The 27,220-nt window shown below is 34.1% G+C and overlaps 1 protein-coding gene across 1 annotated transcript in view; it reads right to left on the bottom strand.

Annotated features, from left to right (window-relative positions):
* LOC128211535 (adhesion G protein-coupled receptor A3-like) overlaps nt 1–18,013 on the bottom strand; it is a 55,035-nt gene extending 37,022 nt beyond the window's left edge. The window contains exons 1-2 of the mRNA XM_052916439.1: nt 17,234–18,013; nt 13,289–13,360 (exon numbers count right to left, since the gene is read on the bottom strand). Of these exons, the coding sequence (XP_052772399.1) occupies nt 13,289–13,360; nt 17,234–17,553 (392 nt within the window). The 5' untranslated portion in view covers nt 17,554–18,013. The remainder of the gene's footprint in view (nt 1–13,288; nt 13,361–17,233) is intronic.
* Between the last annotated feature and the right edge of the window lie 9,207 nt (nt 18,014–27,220).

The raw sequence follows: 27,220 nt of genomic DNA, 5'->3' as shown, positions 1-27,220 counted from the left end.
AATCAGATGTCTGAGAAACACCATATTTGTCATATTAAACGCACCAAATATTATTTAAAAAGCTGTGCGCAGAACCAACAATTTCTTGTTTATAATATTGGTGTTGTGTAACCTACCAATTAAAAGAACTAAAGGAGTACAAAAATTATGTGAGCTGTAAACAAAATGGCGACTAATATGACAGGAAATTAGGCTACATTATTGTCTTTCAAAATTTTGAGTCAGGCTTGAAGGGTTTTTTCGGCCCTTTTTTGTCCCCATTCCCCTCCTGTAAAAGTATATATTTTTCCACTTAGTAACCCTGGTAAAAACTCTAAAACTCTTTAAAAATATGGAGGAGCATTATGTACCCATTAGCATATGTATCAATATGGTGCCATTCATGAATATGTCAATAGGTTTGTTGAATAAAAGGTTTGAAAACACATTGAACATTATTTGAATCATGTCAGTATTTTTTCCCTTTTTGCCAAAACGACTCTTATTTTCCCTATTGAAGGACGCACCCTGGCACCATTCACTTAAAAATTAAAAATAAACACTGAACTTAGAATTGTACATGCATGGGATTGTCCCAGAATCTAAGAATATACTTCAGAAAAGACATATAGCAACGTACATATTACTATAAGGGTATGGGTGCGTATAAGAACAAATACGGTACAAAACAAGTTCTGTAGAAATATTCATCAAAAGCCATTCACTGTATTCCCAAGATATAAGTGGAGAGCACATTAATTCTACAATTGTTGTTAATCTACATATCTTATGGAAGTCTCTTTCATTATTTCTGATAAAGAAGAATAACAATTAGTTATTATGCAAGCATAAATTAGTTATAATAATTAATACACATTGGCAATTAGCAGTAATGATTAACAAAACATTTCAGGACAGTATCTCTGTCAGTGTTCCTGCTTAATGCTAAATCAACATCAAAGCTTGAACCTCCATTCAAATCACTTTCAGCACTATTATTTCATTTTATGTTCAGGCAGCACTCAGATATAACTAATGCAACATTCTTTTTTATCACAAATTTGAAACATCAAAGTCTTTTTAAATAAGTTTTCTACTAGAAAGCTGAGTATATCATATAGCAGAGAAATCGTAAACAGAAGCTTTTATCACAGCAGCAAACATTTTAATTATAAAACAAATCTGATGAGGTGCTATTATAATGCCAATGCTCCTCTTATTTTTTTTTCATTCCACCAGGGGGCAGTATTAAGCTTGACAATTATTATAACCAGCTTTATGAGCCTTGCTATTATACATATATATACATGTAGGTATATACTGTCTCTAGCAAGATGTGTACCAAATTTTTGAATATGAGGTACATATTATGGCAATGTTCATGAATTGTTCATGAAATAGTTCATGAACATTTTGATGATAAGTTCATGAAGGAAAAATAGCTGATTAATTCATTAACTAGTTGAACTTCATGAAATAAAGTAAATAAACGAGTGTTCATGAACTATTGAAGTTCAAGAACTTCATGAACTAAAAGTACCTGAACTTGTGATCATAAAGTGTGAAGTTGATGAAGTGCAAATCAATTCATAAATTGCATTTCATGAATTGAAGAGGTCATTTTTCTTTCATGAACTCTCTGCAGCAAATTCAACATGCAGAATATGCTTAGTAGCAAATATATGACATCGCGATCAAGACTATAACAATACCTCATGTTTTCTTTGAAAAACAGACAAACTAAATAGAATTATGATCACATATGGTGAATGACAAGTCCTGAAAATAGTGTCTGTGTCTTTTCACCCTTCTCTCAGATCTCTCTCTGATGGCAGAAATTCTTAACCATCTCCACTAACATTCCCAGAGGAGGGATGACAAATGACAGATTCAATTACCCCTCACTCCTCTGACAAAAAACCTACATCTCTACAACAGAATTTCTTCTCCATTCTGACTATCACATCTATTACTGCATCAAAGAAACTCATTTCCACTGCGAAATCACTTCCATCATTCCCAGAGCAGAGTGTCTTCTTTTTATCTCAATGATTTAGACATTCCGCTTTTCATGCAAATTGATATATGTAAAACGTTGAATAGCTATTATCGATTTTTTTTGTTATTTACGTTGTAATTCAAGGTTTCCTACTTAAAGGCTTCTTGGATAGTTAACAAAAGACATGTCCAATGTGTACTTGAGAAAGATTAAACTTGTTGCCAAACGCATGGTAACAATTTTGTTATACAGTCGGAAATTCGCTAGGTCGAAATCCGTTATCTCGATGTTCTCAGCTAATTTCAAACTTTTTTCTATGTGTTATGCACCAGTCAATTGTAACCATGGCCCCCCCAGGTCTGGGGGTATACCGGGGATAGCCAGTGAAATGGGCCATGTTTTTACCTTTCAGGTGGCCCCGCAGTGCCTGGTGAATGCGGTGGTTTTGTCTTCGCGCAAAATATAGCGGGGAATGGGCCTTACCTAGGGTCCCTTGGGTGCGGGTGCATTTGGCGGGGATTTTACCATCAGTTCGTCCCCGCAGGACAGGGATTTTACCCGGGGTTGGCTGGACCGAAAGTCAAAGTCCCTGCTATTCCCCAGACCTGGGGGGGCCGTGGTTACAACTGACTGGGGCATTAGGTTCAGTAATACACTTTTTATATTTCAGTTACATCAAAAGTTCCTTATAACTCGGAAGTATTTCACGAGGCCCAAATGACTTCGACATAGCGAGTTTGACTGTATTTGCATGATCGACCTGCATGCTTCAGGGAATCGAGAGCCATCAGAGTTCCACTGAAAACTGCCAAAATCTGTGTGGAGAAAGCATGTATACATCCCTGAACAACTCATAACAAGAATGCCCCTATACTCATGTACACCTTTCATCTGTGACAGTTCATGTAAACCTCATTTATCAGTTGAACTTCATGTATTAGTCATGTATGTGGAATATTACCTATTTTCGTATTTATACAGAACTTGATGAATGTTAGCAATTGCTGCAATAAATCATAAGGGAATAAAATAACAACTTTCCTTTTCGTTCATTAGTGATATTGCAGTTAGCCTGATGGAAGCGTATATAGCAGGATTATTTGCAGGAAAATGAGAAAAAACATTTTTTTGACAATTTTTTTGACCTACTATTATCTCCCCCTCAACCCTCAAAAGCAATCCCAATTAAACTAGCTCTTCATATAAGCTTAGCCAACACATAAACTTTCATTTCAATCCATCAATTTTAAAAGACTTAAGGTATTAAGTGGAAACCATTTTTCTATTTTTAGTAACAGTGAGCTTGACCTTGACCCCAACCCTAAAGAGCAATCACAAGCTTAATATAGCTCTTCACATAAGCTATACTTTCACAAATTTAACTTTTGTCACTGTCCATTCAATTATAATTTAAGTTATTGGATGGAAACCATTGTTCTAATTAAAGTAACAGTTACCTTGACCTTGAACCCATCCCCCTCAATAACAATCCCAAGCTAGCTCTTCACATGTAAGCTACCTACACACCAACCTTCAACACTATCCATCCATTCTTACCTAATGCACCAGTCAATTGTAATCACAGCTCACCCAGGTCCGAGGAATAGCAAGGACTTTGACTTTCGGTCCACCCAAGCCCAGGTAAAATCCCCGCCATGTGGGGACAAACTATGCCCCCACACCCTAGGGACCATTTCTAACGCTAAGACAATACCACAGCATTCACCTGGCATTGCAGGGCCACATGGAAGGTAAAAACACAGCCCATTTCCTGGGCGAGGGGGGGGGGGCAGTGGTTACAATTGACTGGTGCGTAAGTTATTTTGTGAAGAAATCATTTTTCTTTAGTTACAGTGACCATGATACACCCCCCATACCTCAAAAGCAATTCCAAGCAAGCTTTACACATAATCTACCTACACACTATACATCAATACTAGCTTATTTTTTTGGCAGAAACCAATGCTTAATTGACCCTGCAGAAAACATATTTCTATTTTTAGTAACAGAAACCTTGACCTTGTCCCCCCCAAAAGCAATCCCATGACATAAGCTCTTCACATTAGCTACCTACACACCAACTTTCATTACTATCAATCAATATGCTAGGGTGTAAAATAATGTTTGACGCATTTTGTTGAACACCTGGTTAACGAATATATACAACATGAGGATTGAAACAACATCTCTTAAATAATGCACAACAGTGCCATTAATCCATATTTAAAGTCATTTTAAAACTGCGCTGTACCCCGAGTTATAATTTCAAATCGCAGTGTGGGCTGCGACTGTCACATATTTATAAAAAAGTCGGAAACCTTTCAGCTTCATAAAGTTCTTATATAGAAAGAAGTCTCCATGCAACAAGCGATAAAGCAAGAAATATGTTTTATATGGAAATATCAGCCCACCGTAAATGGAAATATCAGCCCACCGTAAATGGGTAAAACATGATACACGGAATATGATCAGATCTCTACAGGACTATAAGAATAAGGTCTGTTAATGGAAGAGTCGAGTATGGAAACACCAGGCACGCGACGTTGGAAAATTGCTGGGCTTCTGAGGCATTTTATGGAGTTTGGAAGTATTATTATTCCTTCCTGAAAATGGCTGAACTTCCAAAATTGAGTCCTTGGAAGTACAAAAAATTCTTTATTTTTGGACAAAACTCAATCCTAAGGTCACTGAAGACTTTGAAGTTCAAAATATCAAGACCTGGTGTCATAATGCTACTTTTATTTGACAACGTTTAGGTAGTTTTCATTGCTTTATAGAAAGCATCAGGTTACATGTTCATTGATTTAATACATTCATAATGACCAGAAAAACAAAACGATTTAAATTTTCGAGCCAATCAATAACTGAAATCATTCATGTATAAATATCAGCTTTGAAATATGAGGTTTCATAATTATCTAGTTTGACATTTCATTAAACATAACAACATCAATCTCTAAAAACAGCCAATTAAACAGAAAAAAAACAGACAATTAAAAGAACAAAGATAGATTCGACATAATGCCTCTTATCGGTTTCTGTACTCAAAAAAGCGTGGAAACACACATGCATCATGCTTGAAGAGTCTGTGTATTCCTGCATTATAAATATTTACATGGGGAGCCCATGAAAATGCATAGCCTGTTCAAAGCAGGGGAAATGGGGGAACATTTTGTGGAAATGGAACTCAGGAATCCAGGACTGGCGTGTTGATTGCTGTTTGCCTTTTCATCTACCATTTTTATTGCAACATAAACCGATGTTATTTGCTGATCTGATGTGGGCTTTCAGTTTGTGGTATTATCAGAATGAAACTTGAAAATTCTTATTGAAATAAATACGGCATCTTGTTAACATTCTTGCTAAAAAGTTAGAACTGTCCTGACTTGATCAACAGTTGATTTAAGCAATTAAAACTCTGGCAGTCCAACATGATCCTCAATCAATGACCGGGTTGTGTACTATTTATTCAGAATTTCAATTAAATGCTCAGATTAAAATTCTGAATACAGTGGTTTTTGCCAGGGTTACCAGGTGCCATTAGAGGTCCTTATATCTATTTAGCTTTCTTATTTGGAAAGAATTTCCATAGGAATTTTCAGGAACTCCAAGAGCTTACAAATTTTTGGGGGTAAACAATATTGGCATTATTTTATGGACAGTTGTCTACAAACAGCTGATACTTAACAAGAGCTGTGGAGCAAAAGCCAACCCATGACTATTGTTGTTGTTTTTTCAGCGGAACTATTTTAAGAACAAGAGCTGTGGAGCGAAAGCCAACCCATGACTATTGTTGTTGTTTTTTCTGCGGAACTATTTTAAGAACAAGAGCTGTGGAGCGAAAGCCAACCCATGACTATTGTTGTTGTTGTTGTTGTTGTCGTTGTTTTGTTTTTTCAGCGGAACTATTTTAAGAACAAGAGCTGTGGAGGGAAAGCCAACCCATGACTATTGTTGTTGTTGTTGTTGTTGTTGTTGTTTTTTGTGTTTTTTTTCTGAGGAACTATTTTAAGAACAGGAGCTGTGGAGCGAAAGCCAACCCATGACTATTGTTGTTGTTGTTGTTTTTGTGTTTTTTTCTGAGGAACTATTTTAAGAACAGGAGCTGTGGAGCGAAAGCCAACCCATGACTATTGTTGTTGTTGTTGTTTGTGGGTTTTTTCTGAGGAACGATTTTAAGAACAGGAGCTGTGGAGCGAAGCCAACCCATGACTATTGTTGTTGTTGTTGTTTTTTGTTGTTTTTTCTGAGGAACTATTTTAAGAACAGGAGCTGTGGAGCGAAAGCCAACCCATGACTATTGATATTGTTGTTGTTGTTGTTGTTGTTTTTTGTGTTTTTTTCTGCGGAACTATTTTAAGAACAGGTGCTGTGGAGCGAAAGCCAACCCACGACTATTGTTTTTGTTGTTGTGTTTTTCAGTGGAATTATTTTAAGAGCCATTATCATTTAAGCTCAATAATTATTTAAGCCAGAATTATGGGCTTTGCTGTACATTTAATGCATATTAAGTCTCTTGCAACTATTTGTGTACCAAGTTTTCAACAGTTTTTGAATTAATATTATGGCCAAAGATAAAGTTTGTTCACAGTGTATGACAATTTACCACAATGCAAATGACACGTTAGTGAGGCTTATACTCAATACCCCATCAAGCTGAAAATTAGATGGTAAAAAAACTTTATTTTTGAAATACAGGTCATTTTCGATCCTGGCCATGCCAATTTGCCCCTATCTGCCGAATCGGCCAAGTTTAAAAGCCTGATTCATCTGCTATTCTCATTCAAGCTATATCCTTGTTGTTAAAAAGAGATGTTTTATGTGTGAAGAAAATAATGATTTTCACAGGAAAAAATATTTCGATTCTTAGCAGGAAACAATCCAAAATGCCATAGAGCAAAACTCTTCGGAACTAGGTTACCAAGGACACAGTGGAGGCAATTAAATAGTTTTCTCATCCCTCCCAACCTTTTCTTATCTTTCTTTTTTTTCCACCCAAAATATCAAGAATCTCATATCAGAAAAACTCCACATTTTCAACAATAAAGACTGTAAGAAAATCCAAATGCCTTTACATGCACATGTTACTGATTTACAGGGATGTATACGCCTGTTACTGTTACTAATAAGAGTGTCAGCCTTGTTACCAGTCTTGCGAGTGTCAGTTGGGTTGTCTGGTTTAAGTGCTGACACTGGTTTGAACGCAGTCGCCTCAATCAAAGGCACCAAGCTATATATAGCTTAGAGGTCACCAAGCCGGACAAGACTGAGTTGCTACAGGTTATTCATTTTCCCCCACAACAGAAGACCACTCTCCTGCCTAACATTGCCCAACATTTAGCAAGCAAAAGTGATATATATATTAAAATGTTATTAATTAGGTGATTTCATATTGGCCCAGTTTTTTGTCCGAGGTAATCTGTATTTGCCTGAGCCCGAAAGGGCTTCAATTGACAGGTATTGGACCGCAATTGTCCCCATATCTCGTCAAATACGTAATATAGTTGATTTAATAATAAGTGGTATTAATTAACTTGTAACACAATTTTTGTCAAGTAAATCTTTTTTAAGATCAGTTGGGTGTCTGTGAACTCTAAAATATGTGAACAAGAGGAATAAAGGGTACCATTTCTTTTCCACTTCTCAAAAAACGTCTTTGTTAAATGTTATGACTTTTTTGCAAATCTATTTAATGTGCATGCATTATGAATTGTACAAGACGAGTAATCTTTACTTAGTGCAAATACTATCCAAAAAATTATCACTGAGCACTAAAATAAGATCTCTACTCAATGATCATACAACAGATTTTCAAACCGTTGATAGTGTTTAACTTGCAAGCGTTTTTTGGAACTTCAAACGAAGCCAAATATTTGTAAAGGACACCAAAGAAGGAGAGTGTTAATACATCAAACAGGCAATGAGTTTTCATGCCAAGCACATAAATGCAGAACATGCCAGATATGAGATGGACCTAACATGAACCATCAAAACAATAAAATAATTTATGAGACCCCAAGCATAAATTTATCAATATCGACCCCAAGTTTTCTTTCATATATAGCAAAGCCCTCCTAAACAGAGGCAGAAATTCGGCTACTTCCCAAAAAAAATGTTTTTCCCAAATTTTTACAGATTAATTTTTGCTTTCCACTTTAAAAAAAAAAATAACAACCATGGTTTCTATGAATGCGCTGAATGTGTTTGTTTCTAATTGAATGACTTTGTCGATCCCTTCTTATTTTGAATAAAATTTTTAATGTGGTTGAAGCATTTAAATTTATGCAATATATAAATTTTTCAAATTTTATGTTTTAATTTGTCAACTTAGTGCATTTAAGGACGCAATTAATACATTAATGTATATATATCTGCTTCTTTTTCTATATGCAGTTAGAGAGTAATTGCACTAAGGTGACAAATTATTAATTGCAGAAAATTTTCCCAAAAAGAAAAGGCCATAATTATGCCTCTTTTCAGTTTTTACTGAAAAATCCCTCAGACTGACAGAAGCCTCAACATTTTAACATCTTTACCAAACATATACTGCATTTCCACTACGTAAAGTGCTTGTCCAACATCTCAAACTCTTTTTTAAAGAAGAATTATTCAGGAAGTCCATGCACGCTTATAATTTATAGTATAAATCTGAACAGATTGAGAAATATTGCACAGAAATATGATGCAAACAAACTTTCATATCAAATTCTACCTTAGTAACAGGCACCCTGGCATTATTTGAATTCAGAAGGTCATTCAAAATTGCGTAATAAACCTATATTAAGCTTAAATATTCAAAAATAGCGAAATACTGTCATATTTCCTTTCTTAAAACGGATATCAAAGTCACCATTCAAGACTGAATAATTATGCAAAAAATGTAGCCATTGACAGCATGCTGAAGAGTTTTTATAACCAGCTACCTGGCATTAATTTACACATGATACCCTTACAAAAATATGATACCTGAAAATAAATTTGCCTCACAAGTTGATGAAATATTATCTTTAAGCATGTGATAAAATGTCCCTATATTGTATTCAATTAATTAAAACTAGTAAATACAGTCAGGATTATAAATTATATTAAAGGGACATTTTCCGCTTTGGGATCAAATTCATTATTTATTGTTTGTTCTAAAACAGTATTTAGAAATAAATAAATTAAAGAATGGGTTCAATTACTTAAAAGTTCCTCATAGCCAGCTTAAACTCGCAGCCTAACAGTAGCAAAAAAGAGGCCGACAAAATTGATAAATCTTCCAACAACCCACAACAGTTTTACAAAAAAACACAAAAAAACAACAACAATAATAAATAAAACCTTCAGATGGGGACATTTTTGTTTCAATTTTAAAATTGTGTTCATATCTCACATAAATCCTCTCAGAGTTATGGTGTACCATGGTATAATAGATATGGTCCCTGATAATGTAGCCCCCCAAAGTCCTGTTGCCAGCAGGCAGATTTTGTTTCCTTTGTAATCAACTTATTTTTCATTATATTTATAGAACTAAGTTTATGTCTAAAATAAATAATAACTTCTATATATTAATCACCTTGAAATATGTTTTCAAAATGTTCAGATTTTTCTTAAAATATATATATAGACAGAACAATAAAGATTATGGGCCTTTAAGTATGAATGATTATGTTTTATACTTGAAGCTTGACATGGACATCTTCTAAATGAGCTATCATGCATTTCACACGTTTGCTTGAGTTAATACGAACATCACTTTGTATGTTTTATAATAATGAAAAGTAGCAAAAATAAAACACAAAAAAAACCCAACTATCCTGTAAGGAAATGTCAGTTTGTTAAGCGTCCGCGTGTGCCAACCTGGTTTTGAGCTTCAACAGAGAAATCACAAAAGACGAGTTTATTAAAATTGCCCTTATAAATTAAGTTACAACATGCCAGCTTTCTGGCTTGCCATGGAGATATCATTCCCCTGAAGCCCTGCCCACCCCAGCCTCTCGCCCAAACCAGACCCTAGCTGATAGTAACAGCATCATCCATATCCAGAGCTTTTAACTGGGAGTCCAGGGACTGTTACTGTGTTCTACTATCAAAAAAACCCAGTCTCTTTTAAAACAATGCATTCTGTTAACCTGTTACTTATAAAACTCAAAAATCATTACATCACACAATGACAGATTTGAATCCATAATTAACGACAACCAGTTACTTATTTTTTACTTTTAAAAGGTTATCTTTCATTTAAAACATTAGTCAAAATAAAAGCACAAGCCCGCAAGCCCTGTTTCAAGCCCTGTTTGGGTAACAAAAGTTATGCTTTTCAGACTTGCTCAGTGTTAAAAAAATTGACACCAAGCACTCAGAGTATTAAATTTTGAACTTGTTCATCCTAAATTCTAAACGCTAATGACTCAACATTTAATTAGACAATTAATTATTCATATACGTTTTGTTTAAAGCTCAGAACATTTCAGATGTGTTTTTATTTTCAAAACAGTATCCAACTTTTATTACAAATTTCGGAGAGGTAAAGCAGTTGATCTTTTATATCTACATGATCTTCACATATATTTTACTGCCGCATTTTTTATGAGTCTTCATGAACTCTTGCCAAGGCAGCCTCTTTGGATTTTTAATAGTTCCCAACATACAAAAATATATGAGGCTCTGATAGTTTTGTTGATAAATTATTGCTTTATCTTTCAATATAGACCATCAGACATTTTTCAGTATGTAAATGAGTAGTTTAATTAAACCTCCACATGTTTCTGAACATACCAGCCTAGGGCATTTAAGTACATGTTATGATATAAAACATAATATATTATAAACGGACCAGCACTGACAAGCCAGGCCATGAGCTCTGTGAATGCTTTCTTGGTTTGTTCAAATTCTGGATTTTATATATCAGTAATATATATATATTGTTGAAATTTGTTGAAGCCATCATAAGCTGGCTCGCGATTATTCATCCAAATGTCAAATTTCGATGACTGTAACAGGATAGACTGTCAGATTCAGAATATTCATTGATTACACTATATATACTAGGAATTATGCAAAGGAAGCTCTTCAATAATTCAAACATTATCCATAATTTAATTAAATCGGAAAACAGTCACTCTTAATTCAGATGCATAACAAAAAAACCTCTAAAATGTCTGAAATAGAAGGATATTCTTCCATTATAAAATTATACATAGAGACAATTTATTCAACTGGAGGTGTTATTTGCATACAAATATTACGAACATATTAAGGTTTATAAAAGCAAATAATATATCTTCAGAACAAACATCACATTCATATTAAAATTAAGGTATTTAAAGGCAAATATATCTTCAGGTTCTGTATTATAAGACTTTTATCATCACATTACATACAAAGACATATATAATACTCTGTGTGTTGCAATTTACTTAAATATTTTTTTAAGTTTAACTTTCATTCTTGTCACATAATTGTAGGTACATGTAACAATCACATTGATTGCAATTTTAAATCGTTTCTTCAGTTTGTTAGCTGTTGTTGATGGGGTTTTTTCTATTTAATGTGATCTTTTTTTAATATTTACCTGATCTTTCATTGTACATATTGACGTCATTAAAATCCTTAATCTTCTCCTGCACTAATTAAGCGTACTGAAGTTATTGCGCTGATTTGAATAAAAGTTTGAATAGGTTGAAAATGAATTATATCATTCTCTGTTTTTGTATGGACATAATAACTAGGATGTCTTCAATATTGGAATGGTAACAATTTAAGTAACCGGCGGTGAATAACCTCAAAGTCCATGAAATCATGAATGGTTCATGAACTACACACAATTCATGCACAGTTCTTGATAGCTAGATTCATGAATTATAACTGGCTAGATTCATGAACTAAAGTTCATGAACCATTGAAGAGCAGTTCATGAACAGTATGTTTTCAATTTTTGCTAAAAAAGATGAAGATTTAGTTCAAGAACTAATGATGAACTTTTCAGGAACATGATCAGTCATATATATGTGGTTCAAGAAATATGGTGTTGATGTACAAATGATGAATTTTTCATGAACTCAAACGCTAAGCTGAGCGTTTAAAGATAAGTAATGTTAAACCGTGCATTTTATTACTAGCATGCGGATAAATTAAGATACTTTTCAATTATATAATATATGCATGCTATACTTATTGAACGTTGTGACAGACATCTTGACAAAATAGTACAAAACAGTTATTTCACCCACAACACTTGTGATATAAATAATACAACTCCCAGTATGCAAAGGTACGCAAAGGTGTACATTAGTTACATTAACTCGGGTGGCAGGTGTTGTAACTAATAATCAAAATTTTAAAAAACATCAGCGTCAATCTAAAATCAGTGGTATCTAACCAAAAATTAATAACACAGAGAATGAAAAGATAAACCGAGATTCGCAATCATGACAGTGCAGCCCTTTGATCCGCTAACGTAGGACTAAAATGCTTATATTTTATTAGCTTTGAACTCATTGCCACTAAGAGCTGACAATTATGAGGGTTGGGGTAAATATAATTACACAGAATATACTTTATGGTTTACTATCAACATTTAAGATGAAAGGAAGATATTTGCTTCATGTCTTAATGAAATATGAACTTTTTGCTCATTATAAATACTGGTACATTAAAAATACACCTTCAAAAATTAATAAGTATGTATAATTAGTTTTAGACCTTGGTCTATACATTTAAAAATTAATAAATCTTGGTATAACAATGATGCTATGGTGTAACAGAAACTGTCACAAACTGATGTTACCATTAAGAAGTTGAACTTGTATTCATAATATTTTGTTTCTTATCTTGAAATTGGACCAGTAAATGAATGAATTTTTAATAAAAGTTTTTACCCACAGGTTAAACCATACTGATGATAGTATAAAAGACACAATGGCAGTGACATTACAAAACGTTTATAAGTGACCACCATTTAAGTTATATGGACTTAAACTTATAAAGGCAAAATTAAGCTTACATTTTCCAGTACAAAACTGACCCTCAGTAATTGATGAACCAATAACAACATACACTTACATTCCTAGAACATTTTGTTTAAAACTTAATGATAATATGGGCACAGCAAGCGAACCCTTCTTAGTTAATAAGATTTTACAAATGACAATCACTTATGAAGTGTGTTCACCACAAGAAGAACCAAATAATGACATCATGTCTTGTTCAGGACTTCGAGTTGAAAAATCGCAATTCCTTAATGATAAAGGGCAGCACTTATTGAAGGTTGATGGCTGGAAATGTAGGTTCTCTAAAGAATACCATTTATAAGTGCAACCCACTTACAGTCTTTGAAGGTATGACAGGGAACTGAAGCTGCCTTTTCTCACTATGGCGATCTCATTCTTGCTCAGGTCCCTGAAAAACATATACACAAATAATTACAAACTATTATTGTACAACATTCTCTTTTTCATAACATATTGATTTGTCCTAATGGACGTGCGGGGTGCATGTAAAGTTTATTTACCCCCCCCCCCCCCCAATGCTTATTATGAAATAAATACTTAGTGTTTGTAATATTAGTTATGTGTAGCCAACCATTGCACAATAGGGTAGTGGGTTAAATTAATATGACATCATCAACAGGTGTGCTGGAAACAAAATGGTAGCTGATACAATAGTCACAGCAGAATAAAATTAAAAAGCTGCATTTTTACAAATTTTTAGTAAGATTAAGCATTGTTCAACTTCCAGGTAGATAATCAGAAAAAAATATCTTAAATGGCCCCCTGTACTTTTATTAGGGCATGAATGTTTTCAAGGACAAATATATGGTACATGTACTCATGTACATAATTAAGAAGGTGGTTAACATAAATCATATAAACAATGTTCACTAAAAGGCAAATATCTGAAACGAAAAGTAAATATAAATATAAAACCATGCCGATAGATATAAAAAAAGCCTTCCTTGCAGACTACATTATTACAACAAAATTGCTTCTTTTTTTCTAGGTAATAATTTTTCAAGGTACACTAAGCCATGGCCTCATAGTTCAAAGGTTTGAGAGCTGCTTCAGAGCTTGAATCCTGATGGTAACAGACTAGGAATAGCAAAAAGCATCCCTGATTCATATCACAAAAGTTAGATAAATTTATCAAAGGAGTAAAATATCTTGATTCTTCATAAAGAGTTTGACTGATAATGTACTAACATATTATATTTAATGGAACAGTGGTTAAAATTAGCACTAGCCTGTAAGCCATGCACTGCATGGTTAAAAAATTTCCAGCTCGTTTCATATACCTGACCAGTAATAAAGCTTGTTAAAAAAAATTATTGGCTCGCACTACTGTACAGTAAAGGTGTGCGCATTCAAGTCTAATTTTAACGACTGAATATGAAAATTTCTCTGAAGGCCATAAAACTGTGCAAGAATACAACTGTTGATGTTTTGATCAAAATTGAGCAAAAAAAGGATTATTAGATCAATCACATATGAGTCTATACTATTCTATTTTTTTTCGACTGAAAATGGGGCCCTTCACAATTCCACGGTGGCCCCTTTTACAATGTAAAAAATTGCAGTTAGGACATATATAAACTAATGGTCCTTTTCTCGCAGCACAAACAACAACACTTATCTGCCCATCAGTTGTTTTTCAGTTTATAATGATTAACAGCACTTGTTTTTTCAATCAAAACTCTATCCAAGTATGAAAATTGCACATAATGGCCACTGCTTGAGTTCCTTGAGGAATGTGCTCAGTAAATGATACTGTGAGAGCCAGGGGAAGTCTGGTAACTTCAGTCTTGTATTATCATTCAGATTAGGTTTATAATTTATGTGTATACATGTTTTCAATGTTTTTTCTTGGTGCAGTTTACTACCTTCTAAAGGCTGTTTCCTCTTGCAAAACTAAAAAAAAAATCCAAACAATCATAATATTTTCTGAATTTGATAAATATACATTTATAGATTCCACATGTAATAAATAAAAAAGCTTATTTTTTTGTTAGAAATAAAAACAATCTTGACAAGAAATACATTTTTTTTTCAATTATATTACCTGGTAGCTATTTCTGTATGATATTTTATCTTTCCTAAAGTAGGCAACAGGCGGCGAAAATATTAGAAAAAATCTTTGGTTTAGCCTTTAGTTCAAGTTTATAAGCCCTTTATTTTTTTCAAATGATTTATAAAAATCTATTAAAATTGATTTAAATTGATTGGGGTAAAACACAAAAATATTTTTTAAATAAAAGATATGAAATCAACCATTATTAATGACATTTTTGGGAAATAACATCATTATATATATTTTATATTCAACTAGTGCAATAACATGGAAGACAAAAGTCATAAATTAATAGCTGATATAAAGTTGAAAATGTATGTTCCACTGTATATTATCAGATCAGTATTTATAATTCATTAGTTACAACATAGAAATTAATGAACTGGTGAGAAAAGTTTAGAAATTAAACTTGTTAAATAAGTTCCATATTAAATACTTATGCCATATTCACATTATATGTACTACTGAACTACAAAATTATACATACATCTGATCATGTAATTATTATTATTAAACTTGCATCAACTGGTATGTTTAATTGTTATTGTACATATACATGCTTTGCAATTATTTTTTAACATTATATACATGATGTATAATGTACATTTTATGTATGTCAGTATAAAGTAAAGGTAGCATTTACATTTTGAAAAGCAAATATGCAGATTCCATTAAGAGCCTTTCCAATCTAGATAGTTTACTTTATTTATAATATAAACATCAAAAGCTTTTTGCAACAAACTTGCAACTGATGTTTCTATGGCTATAATCCTGAGACCCCACACTGATATCAAAGGCCACCAGGTGTAAAATCTGTGTGTCCAAATTCAATATCAATAGCCCTGTCTGATATCTTTATTACCATGTTGAAAAGATTAGGGGTCGCACTATCAGCTTTAGCAATCAAAGGAATCATCATGCCAATCCCTCTTATACATGTACTTACACCAGCAGATGATAAATGTATTTTTAAGCCTTGTACTTAAAGAGGCTGACTTTATTGTGTGTATAGAGTACAATTGTATTATTAGTCATATCAACATTTCCCAAGTCTATTATCATTCATGAATGTTACATATATTCAATACATGTACATGCAATGTGCAAACTGAAGATGTACATTGTACAGTTAACCAAAAAACATTCTGACAATTCATTGAATAAATGCTGATATATAATATCTTTTATAAAAGATTTCTTTTAACATACTCAATATCAGCTTGAAATTATTATTAAGTACACAGGTAGGTTTTTAATGAGTCAAAATTGTATTCTTAAGCTTAAAATTAAATTTGTTACATAAATACTTAAAATGTGCATCACATATTTTTAAATCATGTTCCCCCAAGAAAATCCATAATGCAGTGAGTAAATCAAAGTGATGTCAAAAGAGAGCATGCATGATTGCATGATTTTCAGACCCCTATTCAACATCCATTATTTCCAACTGAATTCACTCTGACTCATAAGAATGTGAATGAAATAAATCAACAGATTTTAACACTTAGACTAAGCCAATAAAATAAATGTTAGTTTAATTATATGTAACAGAAAAAAATACATGTTCAGTGATATAGGTTGTGCCTATTCGTATTTTAGACACTAGAGCATGTTACATTTAACTTAAAAAACTAGCTTATATGGTATCATTGTAAGAACTGCTCATACGCAAGTTTTCAAATAGAAAACACAATTAACCAAACATTTTTTATCAATGACATCCCTTCAAATTTAAATTTGTGAAGTTATGACTAAGATCCTTGAATTAACTTTATCTGGTAAAATGTCCTGGTCAGGCTAATGGCAGGCTGCACACACTTACAGGGGACTTGACCAAACAGGCAATTTTGCTGTGAAAATCCCACCCAAAGTGCAAGGGTAAAATTTCTGTTTTAAGTGTAATCAATTCAACATTTAAAAGCCCATTTAAAGCCAAAACATGTCTAGTGTAGAAAGTGTCGACTTCATAGCCACAGGTTCTGTTGTAATCCTGCCTGTCGGGAATCAAGTGTTGTCCTATGTATATTTCCCCTACCCCTCACCAATAGGCAAACCATTGATAGATACATGCAATTATTAGTCTAACAATAGACCTAACTTAGCCAAGTTAGGGAATTTCTTTAGGATTTGCCGTATTTTTTGTTTCATTTGTTTAAATCATCCTTTGTATGCACAAATATTTAGAATAATGCACTTATGAAAACTTACAAGTAAATGGTATCCAAAGGTATTGTAATTGCCGTTCGAACTTCTTCTATGGATGTAAATGGGTAGGGATTGTTTGAGCAGGATACTTTTCGTCCTCTTGGTGCCTGGGGCAAGGTAAGCTCACCCTCATCACCCACATTATCTCCTGTCACATCCCCACCCTCATCATCTTCATCAACCGCATCCCCATCACGTGCAGGGATGGTTGTGCACGTGCAACCAAGGGAGCACGCATTTGCTTCATATTTTTGAAGTTGGAAGAAGAAGACTGACAGAAATGTGTACGATACACAGATCTGCAATAGTCTCATTTTTGTCATCTAATCATACCTGTCATTTAAGAAAATGTAATGCATGTAAAAAGAAAATTACATTACTCATAATTTCATTGTCTTTGATGTATATTCCTACATTTTTAATGTTTACGTGCACATTTCCATACATATAAATAGTCTCATCATTATTCTAGGCAAATAAGATATGTGTTACATGATTATCTTAGTCTAAGTTCGACATTTATAAAACACGACTCATCTGCACCCGAAGATACAATACAAAGCACCAAAACACAGGTTACTTATCATTCCAATTTTCAAACAAATTCAGTACAGTAGGCAAAACAATGAGCACGCTGTCACATTTTAATTATTGTAGTTATATCCATTGCGAATAACCACGTGTGTTGAATTCGTATCACTTCCTGTTTTTCTCGAATAAATCCAAGATTCGGTCAAATTCACTGATATTCCTTTCGCTAATTGACTTCGGTCTCCATCTTGGATTGAGTTTACATGTGACGTCACACTGTTCTAATTTTAGACTAGCCAACTACAGGGTGGTGCAAAAAGTTTTTATTGGATTTCATTTCGGCAAACTTCCCGCAGCAGTTACTCCCCTTTACAGTGGGTTCGAAATAAGGACAAGCACACGTACAAGCCCTGCATTCCGGGTTCTGGATTTTTAAAAACGGCACCAGTGTGTAATAAATATTTAACATTAAGTGGATAACGTGAGGTTAATTTATATTATAAAAAGACCACAATTCGACAAAGTTATTCCGCGTACTAGGAATATGGCTTCACACACATGTACGACCACTGTGAAAATCCGACAAATGCCGCTTAACATAGACGAAGTTTAGAAAGGCACAGAAGAAAATAGGAGCTGAAGTATTAAAAAGGGTTGTAAAATCCGACAAGCTAACTATTTATGATCTATCTTTTCTTATGTTACCTTGTAATTCTAAAAATGTGAAAGAAGATTTACCGCGGAGAAATTTTACTAAAAGAGTTAAAATAAGGACAATGTATTAAAGCCTACCTACATATAACCTTATTAAAATGAATGATCATGGTAAATGAACTTCCATATCATATGCACATAGAAACAACGTCTTTGCACAGACAGATTAGGCCTGCCGCATTGGTATCGAATCATCATAATGGAAGTGTATTTTAAGATGCCATTAATAGGTGGTTAATATAATATCCATTCAAAATATCATAAACAGATTTAAGTCAAATCTCAATCTCAACTTGTTTTACCACATAACATAAGAATCAAAGCAGTATATGTTTTTACTCATTTTAAATGCATTCTCTCATAGAATATGCTGACTTTGGTCAAAATTCCGCAGAAAAAAATCTACAGAAAAGTATGTACATAAACTTTTCTGCTCTTGAGTCAGTTTTCTTTGAGCTAATTACAAAATATAATTATCAACACATTATTTGAGAAACAATTTTTATAGAGCGTCCTTGCGTTTAGCGAAACACATTTGTCACAATGGTGGTTCTGTGTATGTTTTTGCGTGCGTGCGGGCGTCCTCTCCGGACTGAACTTTATCCGTGCTGTATCCCGACGAGCCATTGTAGGATTTTCAAAACTCTTGCCAGGAATGTTCACCATGTCGCGCACAAGGCTGAATCTTGAACATACATTATTTGATTTAAAAAAAAAGTCATATAAGGTCCCCAGCGATGAGAAGGGGGGTCTCGCTCAATATCGAGATAGGAACCTCAAAGATCAAGGCCAGTCTAAAAAATGAAAGGTTAAATGATCCTTGTCTTACCATTCATTATAGGATTAAAAAAATACATGTATGCCAATATGGTTCACCATACCGCTCCAGCGCAGGGCGTAGTGTTGCAGGTACACGCATTTTACAGCTCAATGTTATTCTGTATTGCAATTGCATATCAGAGCAGTATGCCCGTGTCAAAGGCTCTTTCAATGAACTCGACATGTCTCCAGTCGGCGTCTAGGGCCTAAAAAAAGGCTTGTTTGGTTAGGGTTACATCCTTTTCAAAAATTGGAAGGGTAGGTAGGCTTTTTTTATTAGACTTTATATAATAATGTCATTTTCATCATTGGATAATGGTGTTAAAGTTATCTTCTGTATATGCATTTAAGGTTTTCAACTTCAAAGTAAAAAGCAAATAAAAATTAGCATTTTTTTTCAAACTGACTATAAAATCGGTAGGGTCGGCGCCTATTCCATAGGAAGGGTCGGGTAACCCGAACCAAATGTATTTTTTAGGCCGAGTTTTAAACAAAACCTACATAACATGAATTGTTTTAAATCATACTATGCTATGATGTAGTTAAATGAATTGAGATTGAGTATTTTCGTGATTTTGACGCCCGCAGCCGTGTTCATTAAGCTTCTTAAGCCGTTTCTTAACTTTAATTGATTTTCTTAAGTCTTATTTAATGAAAGGTAAAAGTGTGTAACATAAACATTTGTATATTCAGTACAATCAATGATAATGAAGTATTTCTGATATTATAAGGTTATATAATCAAACAATATGTCAATTGTATCAATTTTTGTTGGAATTTTTAAACAAATACTTTGCGTGTAACTTGTCTTGAGTGTTTTCCACAAATATGTATAAATATATAATTCTTATATGCTGTATAATAACTGAATTAGAATACGTTGTCCCTTGCAAAATGTATAACAAGAAGGCAAATATTCAAGCACGTAAGGTAACATTTTTAAGACAATAATGTCTCCGAATTAAAAACATGGGATCAAAGCCATGATTTTACCATACAAAGTCATCGTTCGTATGTTATTCACACATGCAGTGTCTGGTGTTGTTTTGAGGATAGGTGAGCTATTTAGGGCCGTAAGATTACTCTTGGAAACATCTTGTTTTATTAATGTGTGTGCATTTCTACTTCGGATTAATGTGCCAGGGTATATAACATATATACTTTTAGATTTTTTTCCAAGAGAACCATCAAGCCCCTTAATCGAGCACCTATCCTCAAACCGGCGGTGTTATTGCTGTTTTGATCACTCTGACTGTGATTTTCTTCAGTTTGTCGTCAACAAACCTCAACCAATATGCCCATACCCTGATGTTGATGATGCTTCCGAAGTATCTATCCCATAATGCATATCACAATGGCAGACAATAACAGGGTCGTTTGGCTTCTTCTTAAATTCTGATCAATTCTTATGTTTGTTTAAATAAAAAAATAATAATGTCTAAATGGAATGCAAAAATAAAAATTTCCATTTTAATATCCATTCATTATAGTTACATTTAGAAGACGAGAATGGTTTAAATATTTGAAAACATCCCTTGGTCTTTATTAGGATACAGTAACTTGCCTAGAACAGTTTATGTCGAGAAATGTCCGTAAGCAAGATACCATTGACATGTCACCTTCGCACCACTCTTATTTTTAGCTCGCACTCTTAGCTATAGTTGGAGTAAGTTCTCGTATAGGTAAAACAGAAATAAACATTGAGTTGCTGTCCTAATTATCCACCGTTTCGGTATTACATTATAATACGTACATATGGAATACATAAAGGGTTAACAATGCCTTTTTAAATTCAATTTCAATATTTTAAAATCAAATAAAGTACATATGTTGCAAACATAATGCACTTTGGTAAGATTTACAACAGTTATCAAAGGTCTTTTTTAGACGGCAAACAAGAACAATATTTTACTGTTATCTTACCTTTCATTTAACTGATTGCCATTTTATGAATGGCAAAAATAAATTTAAGTCGTAACAAAGAGCATTTTGTCATTTTTTTTCTATTTGTTAAAAAAAAAAATTTGAATCTCTTTATGAAAAGGCTGTAACTTTACACTCGAAACCCGTTGGCTCGATATCCCAGTGGCTGGCCAACAAACTTCGAGCCTCGCAAGTATCGAGCCAGACGGGAACGCTTACATAGAATAAAAAAACGGTCCTTTACATCAAGTTCGAGCCAACCAGAAAAAAAACGAGCCAAGCGGTATGGATCCAATGGGTTTAGACTTTACATGTATATAGGTTCATCTGATCTCAAAGCATGTAACGAACTATTGTAAAACTTTAACAAGTACTTCCCTTTAAAGCTTGGCCTAAATTTTAATGTGTCATTAAAGGTCAAGCATTACAGGATTGACCTTTTATGACACATTCAATATTAGGCCAAGCTTTAAATGCACATGCTCGGCTTTCAACAATGCAGTACAACTACTTCTGTATATTCTAAAACATTAACAAACGAAACAAATGAAATTGACTCTAAGATGTTTATTTTTTCATAAAATGTGTTTTAAGGATAATATCTATGTGATCGAAAGATTATAATTTGATTGTATTTCATGAAGAAGTTTTTTTCCACCTGAAAGGCGAGGTTTTAGATGAATTCCGTACAAAATTTGAATAAGAAATACAAGAAAAAATAACTATACATACTCTAGCGGAACTCCACCACGTGTTATGTGATTTTCGGAGAACTCGTGGATTACTTTTGTTAAATATCGGCTTAGTTTTTTAATAGCCATGTGGATGGCAGCATTGGCCAGTCTTATGCTACTTACTACGGCAACACAGATTTCAGATGATACCATGGAACAAATTAAAACTGGTAATATGTTATTTTATGTTTTTGTAGTCGTTTAAGATAATCTAATTTATTTCGAATTTGAAAATATAAATCATAATTATTGAGTCCGTGTCCTGGGTAGAAACCAATAGAAGTGTCCTTTTTGTAGAGGGCAATAAATCTCGAACCCACGACCTCTTAAAATCGAGGTGGACACCTTCACCAATATACCGCTCTTTCACAAAAATAAAGATAAAAGGATGGTTTGCTAATGCATAGTCTACATTTTGATAATCACATAAAGGCGGATCTAGAATTTGAAGGTAGGGATGCGGTGGGGGAAAGGGGGAGGGTTCACCTTGGGAAATAACCCTGCCTCTCGGAACCCTCAAAATAATGAACGTGATGCGTGGACCTCTTCGAGAAATTGGTTGTTTATAAGCGTCACACTTATGTGTGTGCTTCTTGGAAAAAAAAAGATTTATTTTTAATAAAAATGAAATAATTAATTGTGCATTTATTTATTGCCAAATGGTTTAACTAAGATATCCAAACATTTTGAGACATCTGTTTTTTTTTCTGTTTATATGAATTTTCATTTGAATTATTTAAATTAACACTGGGAAATTCCTACCAAAAATAGACTTTCAAACACATGTTTTAAGACTGTGAATGACGTATGAAGTTTAATCAAGTTTTTTAAACACCTTTCAGCCAAATTTGATTACATTTGAATGAAAACAACCGATTTTTTTATCACATTATATATATGACCTTATGATGGCTGATTCTTGATTTTTCATAGCGAAAATACGACAATACAAAAATACACAAAATGGCGGGGCGAAAATAAGAAAATAGGAAAACATGTGTTGGGGCAAAAACTGAAATAACAGTCCGTCATATTTTCGCACCGTCACTGTGATGACGTATTTTCGAGGCAAAAATTACTAGTACACGAAATTGAAGAAATCAACAACCGTATTTTCTACAGTAAAGTAAACACACACATTTTTTTTTCATAGTTGTACTATGTAAACGGAAACTATTTGGCATAAGAGTATTCGTCCCATGTAAGGGTCATTTGCCCAGTGAAATATATTATGAAATATTGTTCAAATCATACATAAATCATACGTTTGTCATTTTCACATCCACTGCATTAGATTAGTATCGAATTCACACGATTTTGACACGTTGAATGACATTTTGAGCGTATATATTTATTAACACCTCAACTTCCGTTCCTTAAATGAACTGCCTTTCGGCAATTGCGTTCATCAAGCGATGAACGCAACATCTTCGGATATGTTCAGATCGTAATTCATTGCATAACAATATACATGAAAGCTATTGATCTTGTTATTGGCTGTATTGTGTCTGCAGGTCACGTAAAATATAGATCAACATTTTTAAAAGTGTAAGTTTTTTATATTTTAAATATATTGGTACCAGAAGTGTTTTAATTTTACGTTTTAAAGTGATTTCAAGTGGTTGATCTTTTCCCGCGTTATTGTGACGTCATTTGAAAAAAATGTTTCCGGTTATAGTCGGGTCGTTCTATTTACAGAATGGGTAAGAACGGATTACTGAAAGGTTTTCTTAAATGAAATGAAGTATTTTCTATAACAATTCTTGAATGAAATAATGAACTATTGGTGTAAATATAAGGAATGAATTGCGGGGTTGATGTCATTATCGGGGATATGAACGCAATCGGGTTGGTCAAAGTACGCGTGGAGTCCTTCGGACTTCGATGGAAGATCGAATTAAATTTCACGGGTGGTCAATAGAAAACAGATTTTCACGAGTTGCGTATTCATTCAATTTATTTAAAAAAATCATTGTTAATATTAATATTCTAAGTAATGAAATCATCCACGTCATTAGACAAGAACTGGCGGTCATTAACTGTGTGATTACATGAATTTTCGGTGGACTGCAGTGGTGGTTCTGACACTGGTGGTGGCACTGTCGATGATGATGTTGCTGTTGTTGTTCGAGTTTTTGTATTCTTTTCATTCGTTTCAGAAAATATTTTTTATTTTTCAGTCTTGAAAGGATTGGCAGCTATTGGGGAGCAGTCGGGACCTGGTGCGGGCTTCTTGGGCGCCCGGTACACCGCGCCTTCCGGTGAGAGATACGGCCTCGAGCTGCACGTCAACATGTCTGAATCTCCCATCATCAACGGTCAGTTCACTGCTTAACGCAAGTATTTCTTTCACAGACAAGCGATTGCAATGATAATCATGGCTCTCTAACTTGTTAATTACATCATTCTGTTGTTGCATCAACGACTCGAGTTAATTAAGTGTCAACTCTCCGATTTGGGGTGTAAACGCACTGCATTTCCCAAAACGGTTATATGCAAGAACATTTTCTACTGCGAATAGTCGTATTCATCTTCAATCTTGAAATAACTTCATACCTATACAAGAAGATACCTTCCAAATGCTATCATTATTCGACAAGAGATTCTCTGAAGGGCCTTTTAAAGAGGCCTATAGCCTGATTGTTCTGCTCATCTCGGCAAAGTTCAGAAACGCTTCAAGATTGTTAAAAGAAGCAACAACACAGCTTTCCGCTACAACCAGCGACTGAAGCTGGCTGTCATCGAAGGTCTTCTATGACTTCAACATCAACAAAGCCGACTGCTTTGCTGAGCTTGGTCGTGAGTTTTTTTGACGAATCCGTCGAAACTGTGTCTGGATCTGACTCTGAATATTCTTCTGATGACCTGTATATGATTCAGTCCAGCACAAATCAGGCACAGAGACACAAACAATTTGTCTAAACTAAAGCCGAATTAATAAATGCAAAACCAGTACCGACTGATTGATTAGCAACACAACATATAAAATATATTATGTCGCCACGGACCATTCTCACTATTTGAATAAATACACGAGTATGATTCGTTGTTTACTTTTTATTAAATGACTGAAAAGGTGGCTGAAATAAATTAAGATATACATAAATAAAATGACAGATTGTTTGACTTAGTCGTTGACTTTTGAAATAATTGATTAAGTAAGTGAGTGTAAACTTAAGGTGATTGACTCAATGACTGAAAAGAAATGGAAAAATGAAAATAATTAAATGATATTTACTTTTTGACTGACAGACTGACTGACTGACTGACCGACCGACCGACCGACCGACCGACCGACCGACCGACCGACCGACCGACCAGCCGTCTGACTGAATGACTGACTGAGTGTTTAATGGAGGGAGTAAATGAACGAGAACGTGTGTGAACACGTATGTGCGTGTGTACGTGTGTGCGCGTATATCAGTGAAGGGCAATGTGAAGTTACAGTCGAACCTCGTTATGTCGACTTTTTCGGGAGCTAGTGAAAAAAGTCGAGATAACGAAAAGTCGACTCATCCGAATTACAAAAAATTTCACCAATCCCAACACGTTTGAGTTGGATTGTACGATATTTACATCCACAATTGAACGGTCTTGTTTAAATATTTTCGTCGTGAAAACAGCAAACTTATTATTGAAATATAAACTGAAACAAAAGAAGAATTGTTTGTGTCAAATTTATTTCTTTTACGTTTATGGATCACACAAAACACATATAAATCCACAATTGCATACATTTGTACAATGTAAGATTTTATACCGGGTCCTTCTGAATTGGTCGACCAGAGAGCAGTGGAACTAACATTTGACATTTTGAAGTTATTCTTTCTGTTCCCATTCGGAATTGATATCTAATCAATAAAATGTACATGTTTTATACAATACCAAAGAGCTTGAGCAATAAATGTCTCTTTGATTTAATACATAAACAAGCAACTTTAATTATTCGCACTTACCAATTACATTTTTGTATCCCCCAATTATGACAGTTTATTATATTGACACGCACGGTATTTTGCGACATGCCGCAAACCGTCATGAATACTTTCACACCTACGTCTCGATCTACAGTTCGACATAAAGAACACAGGAAATGTGTGACACTGGGACTGACAAACGAGGTCGACATAGCGGAAAAGTCGAGATAAAAAAATCTACACAAACAGATTTATTTTATATAGAACAAGAAGGAATGAATTCGGGACCGGAAAAAAGTCGACATAACCGGAAAGTCGACTTATCCGACGTCGACATAGCGAGGTTCGACTGTATTTTACGAGCTGTCTTTATAGCATATAAACTTTTTACTAAGAGGATTTTCATTATTAATATCATCCACAATTAAAACAACCTCTGCTAAGAACCCTTACAAAAGAGAAACAGCACTGCAACTTACATAACTTTATATGCTAATATATGTACCAATGCTTGAGACAAGCTAACATAAAGGTGACTTATAGGCCCGATGGGCCGGGTGTTATCATCATTTATATTTCTCATGTGAATAACGTTTGTGTTATGCACATGTAACGATAATAAAGAACTTACTTACTTACTTACAGGAGGCCGACTGATGGGGGGCTACTTATGGCCAGACGGTACCAACTGGGGTGGGAAACTGGGCGGCATTTTCCAAAACGGAAAATTCAAGCCTGGGGGTAAATAAAGATACTATCGGCATGGTGTAAAATATGAATTTTGGACAATATGTGATATAAACAAGATCCTCGAAACATGATTTTTTTGTTCTGTGTCATAATAAAACGTTTCTTATCAAATTTGAATTACGGCGTGATAAATACTGTATTATACGATATTGTCCGGAGAATAACTGGATATTTACATGTTTGTTTCAGGAAGCTTTGAAATTGAGGGTGGCTACCAATAACATCCCCAACGGCTGTGGGTCAATACTGATTCCAGAAGGGGGTGGACAAACCCATTGCACTTATTCATCAAGGGATTGTTTTATTTATTTTTGCTAAGGTGAACTGCTATAAAGATACAAATATAAACAAATCCATGTGTGTCTTTTTGTATTACCCATGTAAATAGATCAATGTGATTACTTGATATAAAGTTTTGTAGCAAAAGTAACCGACTGTTATAAAGTTTGGTGGCAAAAGTCATCGACTAATATGAAGTTTGGTGGCAAAAGTCAACGACTGTTATGAAGTTTGGTGGCAAAGGTCAACGACTAATATGAAGTTTGGTGGCAAAGGTAACAGACTGTTGTGAAGTTTGGTGGCAAAGGTCAACGACTAATATG

The sequence above is a fragment of the Mya arenaria genome, chromosome 12, assembly GCF_026914265.1.
Source record: "Mya arenaria isolate MELC-2E11 chromosome 12, ASM2691426v1".
Lineage (NCBI taxonomy): Eukaryota > Metazoa > Mollusca > Bivalvia > Myida > Myidae > Mya > Mya arenaria.
Note: the sequence above shows the minus strand (reverse complement) of the source record. Positions and strands in the feature narration are given on the sequence as shown.